At 43.0% G+C, this 19,206-nt stretch overlaps 1 protein-coding gene across 2 annotated transcripts in view; it reads right to left on the bottom strand.

Annotated features, from left to right (window-relative positions):
* Positions 1 to 19,206, bottom strand: part of KLHL32 (kelch like family member 32) — an 866,209-nt gene that overhangs the window by 626,907 nt on the left and 220,096 nt on the right. For both annotated transcript variants that reach the window (XM_069235531.1, XM_069235532.1), the window contains exon 3: positions 9,191 to 9,371. In XM_069235531.1, the coding sequence (XP_069091632.1) occupies positions 9,191 to 9,371 (181 nt within the window). The remainder of the gene's footprint in view (positions 1 to 9,190; positions 9,372 to 19,206) is intronic.

Here is a 19,206-nt window from a genome sequence, read left to right as displayed (position 1 = left end):
TGCCAGGCCACATCTCAAGACCAATCAATGAGTCGGATAAATATGCCCTTGTCCACCATCTGCCTGGAAAATGCATTATGTCTAACGTAGGCAATGAGCTCATAGCTTCTGACCCACATTACTTATGGCACTTACGAATCTCTCAAAGAGCACCTATTAATAGAAGTGGCATTCCAAGATGGATAAGAAAGGTGAAAAGACAATCGATAATTAATTAAATCAACCAGTGAAACAGGATTTATTCTGATTTTTAGGAAGACACTTACATTGTCTCCAAGGAAATTAATATGAGATTGTACTATGCTTTGTCAATCGAGGGGTTTGCCACAAAAAGATCAATCCCTTTGGTCCATTCCTGAGGCCATTAGGAGCCTACACTAACTTGCAAAGATTCAGAGTGAATCAAGATTTCCCATGCCTTTGAAAGCTTCTGACCCACATTACTTATGGCACTTACGAATCTCTCATAGAGCACCTATTAATAGAAGTGGCATTCCAAGATTCACTATAGACAGTATCCAAGGTAAGCCCCACTAGTAGTCAGTTTCTCAAGAGTGCACTTTGAGTCTACTTTAAATTCAACAGTGTTCCAGCATTGCAGAGCCAACTAGCAAGCAAGTTCCCATGGTGTCAACTGTCCTGAAATCAATCTTACCCGGACCTGCAAGCTTGGAGCATCCCCTTCCACAAGTCTTGGAGCAGCAGTTGAATCAGGTGAGTTCCCCGCATGCGGCACTGGGCTGCACTCAGCAGGTGTAGAGTAAGGGTAGGCAAAATATTTCATTCCGCCCATGGAATTGGCGGAGTTTGGGTGACTCCTTGTTACTCTTTAATGGCAGTGACCGACCACATGGCACAATTTTGCTTCAGTGAGGCTTCAGAAAATGTGAGTGAGGTTTTGCGTCTCTTAGCCCGATCTTCTAACACATATGGTTGAGAGTGGGCACAGGTGGTCATGGTCAGAGGGCTGCCGCTTGAGTAGATTTGCTGCTGCTAAAGTAGATTTTCTACACATGCTACAGCAAAATCAACTTGAATGGCAGTGCACTCTTGCATAACACATGGTGCTGTTTGCACTGACTTTTCATTGCTGCTTGCGCTACTGGCACTAAATTGCAGAGAGAGCTGCATATTTTCCATCTGGTGGCAGAACTCAATGGAATCTCGCAGAGCTTTTATGTAACTCAGCAGAATTCAGCCAGGTGAAACTCTGTGAGTTCCACCCACCCCTGGTGCATAGTTCCAAACACATGGTCACGCCATCAAAGCAAACAGAAGTTCTTTATGGCTCCTTCCAACAGGATAAGTGTCTGATCTGTCACATGGCAGGAGTGTCAACCAGGTCATATGCCTTGTTGCTCTTGTGACCCCCTCTGGTAGACGGGGTCACCTTATCCTTCCAGTACATCGACTCAGACCCAACAAAGTACTCAGCAGTGACCCCTTCTGGAATACAGGGTCTCGGCTCACCACCGCACAAGGGCTGTGGTCCACACAGCATGGAAGTCTTCTCATGGCAGCCCTTCCTAGCATACAGGGTCACCTGCTCGTCACTATGCACAGGCTTCAGCCTGATCGGTGGAGCGATGCACATGGCTAAATTCACGGGGGCCCTTCTCTGGCATACAAAGGATGCTGATTTTGTCCTGCTCAGAGGAAGTGACCTCATCGGTGCAGCAGCCATTTCCTCACATCTCACAGAGGGAGTCCACTCAACACGGCTCCCCACTGGACCTCGCTCCCTCCAACACTCTCTTCTTTCTCACAGTGTATACTGGTCTTGGCAAGCAGGCAGGTTATCTAGGATGCCTGCTCACCCAGCAGGGAGACTAGCAGGCCTTGCCCCCCCCAGTCCTGGTCATTGGCAACAGTCTTGCAGAGTTTCCCCATCTCACACAGTCTGTCTAGCTGCTTGGCAGATGACAATTTGTGGGGTGTCAACTTCTCCTTCTTGTAGTCCATTTGAAAACACCAAAAGTGATTTAGTGTCTGAGTTGTTGTGGTTTATGTCAAGGGCCTCCATTCCTCTGCCCTCTCGAAAGTAGTCTTTCACAGCAATGAGCAACTCCAAAGCTGGTAGCCCCCACAAAACAGGCTATTGGGGTGACTAAAGTTTACGCTTGGATGTCAGCCACAGTGAAATGTGTATCAAAAGGTTAGCCCAGGACTCCAGCTATAGTGTTCATGATTCTTTTATCAGCCCCTTCTCAATTCTGAAATGTGTCCAGGTCTGCTCCTGGTGATCTCTCAGTGAATCAAAGATCACTCTTTGAACTGTACGAGGGAAGTCAGGCTCTCCCCTCTCCCACATAGCTTTCAGAAGTGCAGCAATACACAGATCTGTGAAGGGTGATTCCTCTATTTCCACTCCTTATGCTTCACCATGCTGGCCTGGTTCTGCCAAAATGGAAACCAGGATCCTCTACATATTGTACGATTCACAGACACAAATACACCTGGTACACATATACAGAATACACATACTGCACAGCATTGTATCATTCTTGTCTTACCACTCATAAGCACTCATACACCCAACACATCCATTTAACATGCATGCACTGCATAGCACTAAATCCTTCATGTACTCTACCACTCATAGGCACACATACACTCAGCACATGCAGTTAATTTGCACACAATGCACAGCACTACATCCTTCATGTATTGTACAGATTCAGCATGCACACACTGCACGGTACTGTATTATTCCTGTATTGTACCCCTCCCAGAAAACATAAAAAACGAGCACAGGTGCGCACTCATGTGCTGCGCAGTACTACACAGAATAATGATAGGCCAAGGGTGAGTTAAGCACACAGCAGCAGAACTTAAACTGACCGAGCCTGTAGAACTCACCACAATGACACGGATTAAAAAGGCCCTAATAAATACATGGTATGCTGCCACCACTGCACCTATGCTCCTTAACTCCTGGTGTAGGTAGTAGCCTCCCACCACTATGAGGTAGGTCTTTGAGTGCCCTTCCCGGTCCAACCAGACCGCAATGCTTGACATAGGCTTATATAGCACATATGCAGGATCCAGGTTTGCCTATGACAACAAAAATCAGCATTAGTATCCAGACATAAGTACAGTTGGGCATGCAGAGTGAGGGATGCATGTCCACTACCATGCATAGGACTTTTCTGTCCCAACACCCTACATCAAGCCACTGTTATTAACCAGCACCTTGTTCACCAGTGTGCTCCTGAACCCGAACTTCACTAAGTACAGGATAACAACAAACATAATCCTAAAATGTTATGAGATGTTTTTTTCAGAAAGAAGGAAATGGGGAACTGCATGCACCATATGCAGGAAAGTAACACATTTCTCACAAACATAAGCCTCCCCGTTGTGAACATAAACCATTTATTTTATTTACATCTCAGCAAAATCTGCAAAGCGAGTGTTAGGAGAGTGCCTACACAGGGAAGCAAACCTAAATTTAATCCAAATACCTATATAGCAATATCAAAAGCTGTAGGACTACTGGTTCACCGCAAAAGCCATCAAAAGTCAAAGTCAAATCATACTTTATTTCGACCATAGGTCATAAACGTTTACACATAAAACAATAAAACATGAAAGTGCATACATTATCATTGTGCTTTACAAAGCACCACACTGGCTTAAAATAGAATTTACATTAAATGAAGATAGCTTCTCTGAGGCCATAGTCACTGGAAGTAAAAGGTCAATCATAGGCCGTGGCCTACAGTAGTCCACTGTTAAGAAAAAAAAGACACTCCTGGTACATAGTTTTGTATTTAGGTGCCAAAGTAACTATAACATCTGCATCACAAAGTTAAAATAGTGCAAGTACTTAAAAACCAACAAGACAATAAAAGTGATTACATATTCAAGTTTTCCCGATCAATGGCATCATCAAGATAAAAGCAAATAGTCGGACCCAAGATCTAAAATACTGAGTCAGTGTTGTAAAGTGATACGATTTCATAATAATTTAAATAAGATGCTTTGACAAAGAGAGCCTGCTACCTGCACGATCATATAAACAAAGAAAGTGGAGGACAGGATTTGCATAAAAAAAACACTCAATTTAAACACGGTCAAATCGAATCGTTAGAAATGTGTACAGAGTGTGACAAAAAGCATATATCGTAACTTAAAACAGCTATCAAATTCATGTTAAAAGAGCACACGTTGAACAAGTACATAAAAATAACACTTTACAGCTAACACTAGTGGTAAAATGACAGAAACACAAGATAATTGTCCATGTACTGTCTAAAAGAAATCAAGCCACATGATTAAATAGTTCTTTACTCATGATACAGGCTAAACACTGTGACCTGATACTGTGATAGCCCTATGGCGAATGGACCAAACTGCTGACAAGTATTTGGTAACTGCATTTACTACCAGTGTAGATGGGTCATATTGGCAAATTCTATGAGCATTGGCGCGGTCATGTAAAAACAGAGCATTGCACAACGGAATAATCCATTTTTCCCTGGGAATTTTATATAGGGGACAAAAAAAGAGCACATGTTCAGTTGACTCCACACATAAATTGCACTTTTTGCATTTGTTGGCCTCACGGCTGTTCTGCGACCATCGGGCAGTAAAAATATTAACTGGTAAAATGCCGTATCTAAACTGAAGGAATAAAGCGCGGGCATGTGCAGGTATTGGCAGGTCAAGGAATTGCTCAGGCCATGGCTCCTGTTTAACGAGCAAAAATTCTGATGTTAAATGACCCACCCGTTACTATGAAGGATCTGCTCATTGGCCTTCTCCCAATATCTCAGTTTTACCAGTGAAATAGCATTATCTGGGATCGAGTCGGGCCTCTACCAAAATTGGGGGAAACCCAAGTCATCCCAGACTAATTTGATTTCTCTCAGCCAACTGACCTTTTTCCAGCTACTTTGATTCCTTATTAGATCTTTAATTGCCTCGCAAAAGGGTTCCAGTTCCTCTGTCCTCCAGAGGTGGATCCAATATAAGGGGGGGCCTCAAACCCGCTACATCTTTAATACTATTCATCCCAAGATCTAGTCTAAGGGGGATCATTGGGGTACCCTTCCCCATCCCGGCTATGTGTCTGATAAAATCGTTCTCTTTAATTTGTAGAACATCCAACTGTCTTTGGAAACCCCATAACTCTGAACCATAGAGTGCAGCACCCCGGATCTGAACTTTGCAGATTTCTACAATGGAGTTTAATGGGGAGCTAACTACAGCTCTGGCTTTACGACCCATGGCCCTCCTCTTTGGCATATGATGTCTGCTCCTTTTCTGATATGTCCATCCCATCTACCTGAGTACATTAGCCTGATCCCTAAATAATCAAACTTGTTGATGGAATAGAATTCATTAATATACTAGCTTTCTCTTTCTTCTTTAGTGGACTACAGACCATAAACTTGGTTTTCCCAACATTGAACTCCATACCAAAGTCTCTGCAAAATAAACAAAATTGATCAGCCAAATTTTGTAATCCCAAGGGTGATTTTGCCAGGATGATGGTATCATCTGCATAAGGCAACCCTGGGATTTTCTGGCCTTTCAACCTAGGTGAGTCGTTATTACAGTTTGTTAAATACTTAATACAGTTATTTATATATAAAAGGATGAGGGTGGGGGCAAGGACACAGCCTTGCCTCACTCCTCTCTCAATAATAACTGGATCTGTTAGTGCGCCATCCTTGCCACTTCTAATTTGGGCGAAAGTGCCTTCATGAAGTCAGACAATAAGATTTAGAAGGCCTCTGGGGACTCCCATGCTAGTCAGTGTCAGCCATAATTTGTTTCTGGGTACCAAATCAAAGGCCGCTCAAAGATCAATGAAGGCCACATATAAATTTCCACCTCCTATATCCACAGTCCTCCATTTGGTTGCCAAAAACCTCAGGACTTGATCTATTGTACTAAGCGCAGGTCTAAAACCTGCCTGTATATCAGAGATGGCCCCACTCTATGTAATCCACTCTACTATGAGAAACAAAATCTGCTTCGGAAAAAGTTTTTGGAAGTTATCAAGGAAGCTTATTGGATGATAGCTAAAAGGATCGCAGGGACTGCCCTTCTTAAAAAGGGGGACCATCTCAGCTCCCCTCCATGTACAAGGAATGGGTGCTCCTGCGGCAACTGCATTGCAAACCTTGTTCAAGTAAGGGGCCCAAATATCGGGGTTTGATTTATAGAGATCGCCAGGTATTTTGTCGAGGCCCGGGCCTTTCCTTTCCCCACTTAAGGGATGATATTGCTGCCTTAGTTTCAGCTAGGGAAAACTTAATTGGAGGGACACCGATTTCCCTAATGCTGTTCTGACCAAGAACAATGACCGGTGTTTCATTCTGAGCTAGCGGTACAATTTGTGTGAGACTCATAGAATTTGCATTTACAATTCGTTCTTCTTCTAAGCTGCTCACTCTAGATCCCCCGGGTTCCTTATCTCTAGAAATATTGCACTCCCCAGTGGTTAATCACGGCCTCCTTATCCCAGAGATTCTCTGTGTAACTTTGACTTTGTGTCAATCTGCATCTGAAAGGGAAGATGGAGGTTGCCTACATTCAGACTGTAGCACATGGTGCATGTGGGAACAAGGGGGACCTCTAGAGCCAAGTGTCAATCTACTAGGGGCGAGTTTGGGTACTGGGGGATAAAAGGTTGAGAGTCTACACAAAGAAACCCCTCCTACTAAGGGGTAGCTCTGCTGGAGTTTGAAAAAATCTGTTGGACCAAGGCAGGTGAGTCAAAGTTTATAACAATATAATCCCCCACATCAAACGTATTCAGCGGGCCCACCCATCCTACCCTCCTCACCATTAATATTGAAGGTACCATAAAGAATGCAAATTTAGCATTAACATGTAACCAATGAATTACCTTATTTTTCAACTCTATATAAGTCTCCACACTATTTGCTCGGAGCCTAGGAACATTTGTAATTACAAGCACATATGGACAAGATTCCGGGGGTATATGTAAAACCTCTAACTGAGCCCCATAATTGGTGGATCTAGCTCTACTAGACTCCAGATCTGTTGCTGAAGGACTTGCTAATTGATGCTTATGGACATTGGACACTTTAGGCATCTTAGACACTAAATTGGTTGTCGGAGCAACACCAAGAACTCCCCTATTAGTAATAACTACATCATTGTAACAGCTTTCCACTGGATTATGACCCGACCCGGCAATCAAGCCCACCTCAAATTGACAAGAATGAGTACAGCCTCTCTTAGGTGACGTTAGGCCCTCTACGGGGTGTGAGGGAGCCTTACCAACAATGCCAGAAGATTGTTCCAAAATTGAAGACTGACTATAGGGTTGTGAATTAGCTTGAGGAATAGTGTCAAGCATGCGAGGCTGAGTGAACCCTCCAATTTCTCTTCTATAGCTTTTATACGGAGTTCAATAGGACGCAACCTTTTAGTGAGCTCCTCAATTCTATACTCAAACACCAGTGGACCGGTGGTACTCTCCTGTGGTTTTTTGGACCTATTGTTGCCGGTTTCAGGTCTAGAGCTAATAATGCCCGTGGTGCGTGCACGCTTATTTCTTAGGATGATGTCACCTTGCTTCCTTTTCCCTTTTGACTCTGGAACTGGTGCACCAGCCAAGGGGCCCGGTGATGGAAATGAAAGTTCTATCAGAGTAACCCCATCCTAAGCCACAGAAGGGATCTCCTGGACATTATCTGAATAGTTGGCTGGTGGGAGAACCAGATTTAACTGCGTGTGTTGGGGCTGCAGAGACTGTGGAAGCTGTGGGGATAGTTGTGGAGGGGGTGGTGATTAAGAGATAGGAGTCAATAATGCTTGGATAGATTGACGACGGTCAGCCATCTCAATCTCTTTATCTAAAGCTCCAACAGCCTTCTGTAGGAAGCCGTCTAGAGTTTTATTAATTTTGAGGTTATTTTCGGGGCCACCCCCTTCTGTCTACCCAACTCTCACTCTTACCCCTTTAGGCTCTCTGGACCCCTTCTCCTTCCACAAGGGGTGCAGCACTTGTTTTCACCTCCAGCAGCCCACTCACTCTTGGAAATGTTGGGGTGTTAAGTTGTAAGGCTCCGGGAGACCAAAAGGTTGCAACCTGGGGAAAGGAGAATCTGTCTAAAACCGATAGGTAGGGACCTTACAAGGGCACACCCAGGAGAGGGTGCTCGCTCTCTGGCCAACACGAGGACCCCACCAAGAAAGACCACAGCTGAACTTCCTCCTGCTGAATTCACCTCACACACACTTTACGCCACCAGTCGGCTCACCAAGGAGAAGAGAGAAAGGAAAGGCCAGTCTTCAGGTACTGCCAAGATTTCTGCATGTGCTGCAGCTGCTACAGAATTCCTCTTTCTCCCATCCCGGGCATGGGAGGCGCAGGAAGCGCAGGAGACGCTGCGTAGGCAGATGGAGCACTCAGCTCACCAAATCTGGCTCCAGCTTTGACAACACCACATGAAAGTCTCACTGAACACAGGACGCAGGACGCTTGAACCAATACAGGACAGAACAGAAGGAAAGAAGAACGCTGCTCCCAGAGCTACTGCTGCACTCTCCAGCCACACCCTTCCTGCCCGTTGCTAATTAGGACAGGTTAGATCGCCGACTGCTTACCGCTTGCAGTCTGTCGCAGTCGCGGTCACGGTCCATCACAGTTTGCTACTGCTTGCCACTGTTTACCGTCGCTGTTTCGTGGACACTGGTATGCATTTCGTCATGGCTGTTTTTCACCATTAACCAGCTGTCGCCACTGTTGTTGCCGCCCCACAGCTTCTTTTCTGCAGCTCTTTACTGCAGCGTCAGCACCAACACCTTACTCTTAGGTGCCAGGTCCCGCTCGGGGGGAAGAAGTGCAGAGAAGCCTCTGAGCTGCTGAGCTCCAAACCGCGGTCTCCCCCTACCCTCTCTGCGTCCTCCGCTTCCTGCAACAGTTCGCCATCAAAAGTCACACAAGCTTGTAAGAGAAACTCATAACCAATAATCAGGTTAAGCTCAACTGTGTGGAAGAATGAAAACTAGTGTGTGCAGAGGTTTGTAGGTCCTTGTTGTGTGCAAGCATATCATATGTTTTAAATACATTGATATGGGATTAATAGAACACTTTGACCACATTAATATCAGAAGAAGTCTTTAATTCATGTTGCACTACAAGAGCTATATTATACATTCTTCATAATTATTTAGATTAATACACAAAAGAGAACAAACTTACTCTGAAATAATCACTGCATGCTGCCAAGACTGCCTTATGTGCATGGAATTTCTGCTCCTCAGCAACAAGGGTTACGTCACAGAGTATACCATCATTTCTTTGTTGATTTAGAGCAGCCAGAACATCATCTTTATGAGACTTTGATTGGCAGAGTCTCTGGCCAGTTAGCATTTCTTGAACACTGCCAAAGCAAAAATGATAAGGGCATCTGTTTAATAACTGCAAAGTACCTCTATGCAGCACAATATGTATCCCTCATGAATCCACTTCAGTTTTACAACAGCGAGGCCGAGGAATGCTGGTCATCAATGCAACTTATGTTACAACGTTTACGATTTTACAATCAATTTCCGAATGGCATCTTGGTGCTAAATGGATTAGCAGTTAAAAGAACACAGTTAAACTTATAGCATAGTCAAGTGCTGGATAAAAGAGCACAAAACAAGGTTGTAAGAGTTTATCTGAGTAATAATGATTTCAGTGGTTGAACGTTTTACACTTTCATTAGCACACACAATGCCTAAAAGGGATAGCCAAGCCTCTGGTTTGCCCTGTACTACCCCTGGTACTGCCCTTACATCCTCCGGTCACCCCATGAAGACAGAGCTTACGTTCTTTTTTTTCTCACTCCCACTCCTTGCCCTTCCTCTAATTCCTCAGCGGCTGCTATGCTGTTAAGAGTTGGACAAAGGGACAGCTCTTTGATTCCACTGGGAGTCAAAGAGTGAATGTGATGAATTGACGTCCATGCTTCTTTACGATTTTTATTCAAAATTGGCAACTACCTTTGGGGTACTACCTCAGATCTGAGAAATTGATCTTATTGGCATTTGGTCAATTTAACTCTTAGAAATAAACATTGAACCTCCCACCGTATAGGGGGGTTTATGTTTAATGCACATTTTCGAAAACCAGTTTCTCCAACTGTAACTATCTGCAATGCATGATTCTCCTTAACTTTGTATTGGCATACTTTATGATGATCATAAGGACAGCCGCTAGCCGTGTGTCTCGCACCCAATACCCCAGCACCCATGTGGTTTGCAGGTACTGGGCGCATGAGGTGGCTCTTTGGCTTATCCTGTATCCACTGGCCCACCTCTAATGCCAGTAAGCACAGCCTTAGGCATGACCAGGCCCTGTACATCATAACCTACCACCAATGCCTACTGGCCACAACCTTTGGACTTCAGGAAGCATTACTCTTTCAAATACAACAAAGAGTGGAAATATAATTTATTTGTACAATGCTCTGAAAAAGGTGTGTAACCACGCCCTTAGTAGCCTTTGAGAGCCTAGTGTGACCGTCTCCTGCAGCAGTACTCTGACGCTGGTTCTCCTGTAGTGATTCCCTGTAGTGAAATGATCTTGTAGGTCATAGCCTTCGAACTGCACAGCATAATCTGTAACCAGAATTCAGGTTTGAGTCAAGCCCTACATCCACCAACCAGGTACCAGAGCACACATTGCCCACACTGTGGCCACAACCAACTGGCTCTGGGTGCCAGGAATAGTTCTTGACAAATTTCTATTCATAGGTCACCATCACCTAGGGCCCACTGGGCTTGCTAGGTATCAGAGAGAATGGCAAAACTACTTCAAATGCAGCTGCCATGGCGGTATTATTGTGCCTTGAATGCTTCTAACCTTGCCCTTAGTGCCCACTGGGCACAACTTTCCTTCATGTCCAGAGAAAGCTGGGTGCATGATGTGAACATCAGTTATTCCCTGCCTCTAGTCCACATGCACATAGACTCACAGTTTTAGCATCCAGAGGGCATGACCTCAGCACTTTGTTGCATGCTCTGGGAACAGGGTGCACCCTGTAGAAAAACAACACATCCAGTTCCTCTGACGCCAACACTGAAGGTGCAGCTTCTGACGATGCCCATCTGGCTCTGAGAAGGGGTACAACCTTTGGCAACACCCTGTGCCCAATATGCATGTCCACATTGGCCCTATTGGGATTTGATCCTGCTTACAGCTTTACATGCTGTTTGAGGACTGGAGTATCAATACACATGATCACTTAAATAGAATATATACAGATGCCATGGACTGTGCCAAGTGCCATAGCACTTAGACCAATAGGTGGGTACACAGGCATAGGAGATGGATATAAAGCAGTGTTTTCACAGTAAGCAAATATATATGGATGATACAAATAAACTGCAGTGCCTGTGATGCCTTTGATGTCACGGATGATATGTTAACAGTGATGTATTTATTAAAACAATGTATATGAATAAAACAAAGAATTCCATTCACTAACACATTGATTACGCTTAGAAACCTACAGTACTACTTTCAACATCTAAATGCCACTGAAATTGGTACGCATTGGAATAATAATACATTTCCACAACAAATTGAGATTGTCAATAGGAGTGATTTGTCGTTAGAAAGGGTCTGGTGCTGAAATCAAGATCACATTGGTATCTAAAGTATTAGTACAGAAACTTAACAAAAAACCCTTAATTGCTCAAACCAAATAATAAGCTTACTGAAGAGAGCCAATACAACTTGAAGAATACTTTTAAGGTGAATGTCAGTACAATGGGAGGGATGCAGCTGAGTAAATGTGTGTCAACTAAATGTGATAGCATTGTTAGTTAGTATCATACACTCATTATTATTAGAAAGACATAGAACTGATTTTAGATCCAAACAGAGATCCTCCCATCGGTTAATAGTGATCTAGTGATAATTGAGTGGGTACAGATATGCTTCATGAGTTTTCTGAGGTTTTTCCGAGATCAGTTAGGCTGTTTAAAGGGATTTGTACATAAAATAGTTTTGAGAGACAATGTACATTTCAAGTGGACTGGCTTGAAGTGGTATACATTGCAGGGGCATAGAATTGCACACCAGACTGTCTGTCTATGCATTATGTCAGAAATGTGAGATGATGTAGAAGCTGAAGATTCAGATTACCTGGAAGAAATCAATGTATGTGAAGTTCTAGATGGTGTAATTAATGAAAATGTTTAGAAAGATTTTGTGGCCAAAGATCAGACTTCTCAAGAATGGATAGTGTTAAGACAGACAGGAAATCTAAGTTGGAATGTGGTCAAGAATGTAGGATATATTCAGTGTAAGAAATGATTTCTCTGAACAACAAGGATTAATCTTTAGGGGCTTGGAGCTAGTGCCACCAAAGGTGATAAAACATTCTCTAGTTAGCCAGGCACATTAAGAATATTTGGGCACAGGAAACACCAAAGCAAGGTTGAGGATGAATTTTTAGGGGCCAGCTATTGATGTTCGCGTAGAAGGGAAGGTGAGAGATTGTGTTGAATGCCTTTAAGAGGTAAGATATGTAAATTAAGTGTACAACCAATGGTTACTAGAAGACTAACAGATACATCGTGGCAGAATGTGGCATTGGACATCTTGGGATTAGTGGGAGGTAAAGAAGGTCAACAATATGTAATGGTTTTAAAAGATGTACTCATGATGGCCAGAGATAGGGTTAAAAACCTGTATTGAGATAAGCAATATCATCACATTTTTTAAATAAAATATTTATGAGTGAAGAATTTCCCAAGGCCCATTTTGATAGATAATGGAGTGCAGTTAGTTTCCGCTGAAATGGAAAACTTTCTCAGGAATAAGGGAATAAAACACAGAATGTGCTCTCCAAAGTCAGTGGTATGGTTGAGAGAGGTAATAGAGTGTTTAAATAGCTGATAGCGTTAGCCAAAACTAATGGTAAAAGTTGGAGGAGAGTTGGAGGAAAACCTTCCTATTAATAGTAGAAAGGTATAGATTAACTTCCTACTGAGTCACTGGCAGGGCCCCTTTTTAATCTTGTAGAAGGAGAAGACATAATTCAGTACTGTGTCCAGTTTGGATAAATGAAAAAAGAAATGGGGAGAAAGCAGAAAGAGTGAAGCACAAAGGAAAATAAAAAATGGAAAAATGGAAAATAAGAGTTGACAAGAAGCATTCAGTGAAAGCCCCAAGTGTGAAAGTAGGAGATATGGTGAAAATGAGAAATGCAGTAACCATGAAAACATGCAAAAGTTTACCAGACCTCTGAAGGTAGTCAAAGTAGTCACAAACGTGGTAAAGACTGAACCGTCCGGACGCTAACGTCAGTGTCAGTGTCATCAGTGTCGGATGGTGCTCATCAGAGGTGCCGTGAAGGAGGTGCGCGCCATCAGGAGATGCCAGGCGAGGCGTGAGATGCGGGGAGCGGAGCCGGCCGTGCGGTTCTGCCTGCTTTCGACCCTCTATTTGAGGCCCTTAAGCCGATGTGGAAGCAGCTCGATTCGGCCCCTAGCCTAGCGCCTAGTGAGCCCAGCCTAGCGCTGCTCTTCCGGGGCAGAAGAGTGAGAGGCCGGAAAAGCTGTTAAGAAAAACGGCCGGTGAGCGGTGAACGATAAAGCACCGAGGTCCCTCTGCAGTGCCTCTAGGGCAAAGACGTTGCTAAGGTTCGGGTAAATCAGCCAAAACAATCCTGCTGAGGGCCAAAGAAAACGCCTAGAAAAGTGCAGAAAAGACCTGTGAGTGTGCACAGCGGCACCTATGGTTTGATCCTCTGCATTTGTATACCGTCAATCGCCGTTTACCAGGAGGAAAGAAGGTGAGGAGAAGGAGAAGGAAGGGGAAAGGGGATGGAGGGGGTGAGGAAAACTGCCCCGTACGCCTTCGAGTTGTCACTGATCGCCACTGTTAAAACCCGCATAGCTCTCAGCTGTCAACCCCACCCTCAGCCCTCAGCCCCCAGCCCTGGATCCTGTGCTGGCCTCTGCACCTGCCTGTGCAAGTGGTATAGCTGTGGCATCCAGTAGTTCAGTAGCAGCAGCCGTGAGAGGTGAAAAACGCTGCTCCTTCAGGTGTCTATGGGGAAGTTGGGGTGCAGATAAGGACGACGGCTAAACATTTCCGAAGGAGCAGGACTTTTCTTAGTCGCGCATGTAAAAAGACTAAGTCAAATCCTTAAAGAAACAGGGGAATGCCTCTCCTGAATAAAAAAAGTATAAATTCCATTTTGCCTTCTGTTGAAAAGGAGCCACCTGAAGAATTAGCTCTTAATGACCTCACTGATTTAGCAGCTTGCTGTGCTACCGATAAGGGGAGGGAGGCTGTTTTTACCCCTACGAGGGGGGTATTGGAGACCCAAATGCTTCTCCCAGAAAATCAAATGCCTTTTACAGTGAATGTGGAAGGTGTTGCGGGAATTAGAGTAGGGCTACTAAGGTTGCTCCCCTAAAGTAGGGGTGTCAAGACCGTTTTTGTGCTCATCAGTCACCTGTGCACCCCTGATTCCACCTTCTCTGCTTTCCCTCTCTGATTAGAGTTTGCAGGTGGGAAAGCCACATTTTTCAAATGCACAGGATCCTTCTACGCAAGAGAGTGTTATTTATTTCCTGGAAAATCTTTTTTACAGTCCTTCCCCTACGAGCCCCTATTTGTCTTGAACCTGCTACGTCAAAAAAATGAGTTACACCTTCCAGTGGCTCCCTTTCCCATTTCCTTGCCCAAAGTATACCCTGACTCATCGACGGTGGAGCATGAGGGGATTTTGTCTGTAAAATCTACAAAAGAGAAGAATTTAGGAAAAAGAAGGAAAAGGAATAAAGGGGAAAAACTGAGAAAAAGGAGAATCTCTAAAAAGAACCCAAGAATGTTAAGTTTGAGGACAAGGGCCATAATAGAACCTCCTCCCAGCAGGAAGAACATGAATTGGTGCTGAAGATGGAAAGACCCAAGATGGTGAGATCGGCTGGACCTCTAATCTCATGGGGAGAACAAGATTCTATTTCTCCACTTGATGTGCAAAAGACTCTCTTCCCTGACTCCATGAGTCTGTTATCTGTCTTAAATTCACGTGTTATCTCTATCTGTAATGTGAATGCTAATGTACTGGCAGCGAACTATACTTCAGATCTTTATAAAGGTGGGGAAGAATACAGTATGGAGGAAGTCTCTCAAGGCTATATAGAGACCCCTGAATGTTTAGAGTTTTCTGCTTTATTTGACTCAAATTTAATCTTAAATCGTTCTATATTAAATTCTTGCCTCACAGGTTTTGACGAGCTAAAGTTTATTGACAGTTGTGATATTTCTCGGGTTTATCTCGAACACAGTATAGGAGTGATAAAGACAAAAGTCTGGATCTTTTCTAAAACTGTTTTAAATCTGGTTTTAGTTAATTGTGAGCAGTTACAGTGTAGAGGTATAGATGTGGTTCCAATATGGGGTAAGGAAGTTCCCCTTAATTGAAAACAGCCCCACCCTGCCCTATGCTCGAATGGTACCAACTTGCATCAAAGGCCCGTTTATAATGCTTCCCCCTTGGAAAATGTAAAAGTTTCTATTTCCCATGGTGAAAGAGTGGTGAAGATTATGGAGGATGACCCCTCTCATCTTACAGGTCTCAAAAAGGAAAATTGGAGTTGGTTGGTGGGGGCTTTAAATAATACTCAAAATTTCACTCTGGCAAAGAGAATGTCCTCACAACCCTGTTACTAATCAGAGTCTCTCCATGGTCTACTGGAATGCTGCAGGATTAGGGTACCATTCTGAAAAATTAGATCTTATTTGTTCTCTACAGGCAGATGTAATTTGCATTCATGAGAACTGGAGCGTAGCAGATTTCTCCTGTCCTGAGTATTTGGTCTTAAATACAAAGGCACAGCACTCCAAGAAAAAGAGGGTATTGCTATGCTATTAAGCAACAAATATAAATGAGAATAGGTTAGTCTGCCCACCTCCTCAAATCTTTTTCAGATAGTGAATGTGCATCCAATATTGGATATTGTTCCAGATAAGGAATTTGATAGAGTTCTATTGCACATGCTTAATCAAATTTCTGTAAACTGCTCTAATCCACATGAAAGTGTAGATGAGTTACTGATAATGGGGGATTTAAACCGTAAAATATCCAATCTATCACTTTCCATTTTTGGGGACTTAGAGAGGGAAACCGCCTTAAATATTCCGTCGATTTTATTTCCCCCTAGAATCAGGTCGGACAAAAGGGGCCACAGCTTACTGAAAGGTTTGAGGGACCTGTGATGCATCAACCTAAATGGGCGTTTTTATTCCGACTATCAAGCAGCTTTTACACATAAATCCCCACAGAGCAGTGCCATTATTCATTACATGTTAGCCTCTTATGATATTGCCCCATCAGTGGAGGGTATGCAAGTTAAGGGCACATCTTTTAGTGATCATAAAATTTTGCTTCTTTCGTTAAAATGCAGTTCTCCTCCATAGATTCCTGGAATCCTTTGGGCAAGGTCATTAGCTTCTGTGGGAAAACAGGCAGAATTTTTTGGAACCCCGCCAAAATGTCTTCTGTAAAAAAAAAAAAAGCACTTGAATGCTTAGTGAGAGATGTTGATGAATGAAATGTGGACCATCTAAATTATTTCTCTAAATGTATTGATTACATAACTCAAAGTGTCTCTTTATCAATACTGTAAGCCTCCACAAAAGAAAGTAAGGCAATCCATTTTATTGTTAAATAGAGAAATTCATAAATTGGTAAGGAGACAGTTTGACTAGGAGACCAAGGATAGGAGTACGAGAATATCCTTATTAAAATGAAGAAGAGCACGTGTGAAGTTAGGTATAAGGAGGGAAGAGGCGGGGCAGATGTGGATAGCATTGAGGGAAGCAGCGGCAACAAAAACTTCCTGTAAATTCTGGGCTATTATTTCCAAAGGCAGTGGAAGGCGTAAATCATCCAGTGCTCCCCCTGTAACCGAGGCTGATTGGAAGAACTACATATTTGTCCTTTACGCAGAAAACAGGGTGAAAGAGCCATGGGAAATGGATTGGAGCAAAAATAACAGAACTGAAGTGGACTGAGATCGAGGGATTTATTAGGTCAATGAGGAATTCCGGAGCAATGGGCCCGATGTCCTTAATTAAACTAGAACCTTTGCTCTGGGCATGAATTCTCCACCCGGTCTTTAGCGCCTGCTATTTAAAAAGTAGAGTTGCTGACTCCTGGACGGGGAGTGTCATAGTCCCATTATATAAAAAGGGTGGCAAATCTCTGACCATAAATTATCGCCAAATTGCACTACTGGATGCCACTGGCAAGATATTCGTGAAAAGTATATTAACGCATTTAATTTCTTGGGTTGAGGAAAATGAGATACTTCCCTGGAACAAGCAGGTTTCAGAAAGGAACATAGTGCTTTGGATAATATCTTATTGATGCAGATTATAAATGACAAATATGTTTAGATCGGGGGGAACAGTATATGGTGCATTCATAGACTTCTCTATGGCCTTCGATAGAGTGGATAGAAAAATACTGCGGAAAAAATTAAATGAGCTAGGTGTACCCCAAAACCTGTTACGTTTGGTTATAGCTTTGCACTCTTCTACCTGGTGAAACATTTTGCCAGGAGGAGAACTGGGCTTGTCAGCTGAGTTTCCCACAAAAAATGGTTTGAAGTAAGGCTACCTGTTGGCACCACTTTTATTTTCTTTATATATTTATGACCTGCCCAGTTCCCTGCAGAATGCGGATTGTTTTGCACTCAAAATTGGAGGACATCCACTCGCTTGTCTTCTATACGCAGATGATATAGTTGTGATTGACCTTACTCCGAAAGGCCTAAATCACTGTTTGGTGGCGTTAACTCTTTATTCCATACAGCACCATGTGCAGATTAATCAATCAAAATCCCAAGTAATATGTTTTCATGGGAAAAAACTGGGTAACAAAATTAACTTTTCCTGGTTCCAGGGCCAACACAAGTTAGAGCGGGTAAAAACCCATTGCTTCCTTGGGAACATTTTCTCTTCTTCACTCAATGACCAAGATCACATGCGTAGTAATGCCTCTAAGGCTCTATCTCAAGCACAAGGTTTAATTGACTTTTCCACCGCAGTCGGCTGGCGCCATTTCCATCACTGACTAACGACTTGTCAAATAAAGATCCCGGCCACTCTCTTGTACGCTTTAGAGGGTACAGAGATTTCTAAATGGAATTTTCTTGATAGGCTGGAAAGGCAGATATTAAGACGCCTAGCCTTCTGTAACAACTCAGCCTCAGTGGCAGCTTTAAGGCTCAAATTTGGTATTAAGAACGTTTATGTACAGGGTCTAGTGGCGGTGGTCAGGAGGGTTTATAGATTAGCCCATAGTAATGCATCCACTCTAAGAAACTTAGTTTAAACAGAAATTGTTAGTAGACTAAAAGAAAAATCTACGTTTTTTAGAAACTATAATCTAGCTTTACAATTGCTTTAGCTAAATCAAGACTTAATTCAATTGTTTCCGCCCACCACATACATTTTATTTTAAAAGAAGTGACTTGGTCAAAAAACTTCTCTTCAGACAGAGTTCTGCGGCAGTAAGAGGAGTTTGGCAAGCTATCTGAATCAGTAACTTTGAAACAATCTCAGCCATATCTTGACTCGAATCTTCCACATGGGGTGAGGCACCTGTACATTTTGTTGAGATTAGATAGACTGCCACTTAGAGATCTAACATCCAGGTGGGATGGATCTGATTATACTTGTTATCATTGTCAATTGGGTATACAGAATTGTAAGCATGTATTATTTGTTTGTTCGGCCAGGAAAAAATGGCTGAAACCTCTCTATTTGTATTTTAATATTCGTTCTGCTGGAGAAGTCTTGGAAGCCGTATTTCATTCTCCCAATTAATTATTCTGTTTTAGGATTTTTAAATTTTTTCAGTCCTTTTTAAATCTCTTTTGACTCTTCTTGTATTGGTGATAATCAAGATGATTGAAAGTGAATTATTCAAGGTAGTTTTTGAGGATTATGATGAGAACTTTGTTGCTCTATAACGCTTCCTCGTGGTGCTATGGGTTGACTGTCTAGGATGTTATTGATTACTTCTTATTCCTGACTGGAAGTCTACGCTGCACAACTGTTTTTTAGAAGAAAATACCACGGTACGCTAGGGTTTTTAACATGAGTGGTTTACTTTAGGGTACCGTGTTGCACTGTTTGAGGTGCTTTACGGTCTTCATTGAATTTCAATGTTTTGCACTTAAGAAGCTAATTCGAACAAT

The sequence above is a fragment of the Pleurodeles waltl genome, chromosome 5, assembly GCF_031143425.1.
Source record: "Pleurodeles waltl isolate 20211129_DDA chromosome 5, aPleWal1.hap1.20221129, whole genome shotgun sequence".
Classification (NCBI taxonomy): domain Eukaryota; kingdom Metazoa; phylum Chordata; class Amphibia; order Caudata; family Salamandridae; genus Pleurodeles; species Pleurodeles waltl.
Note: the sequence above shows the minus strand (reverse complement) of the source record. Positions and strands in the feature narration are given on the sequence as shown.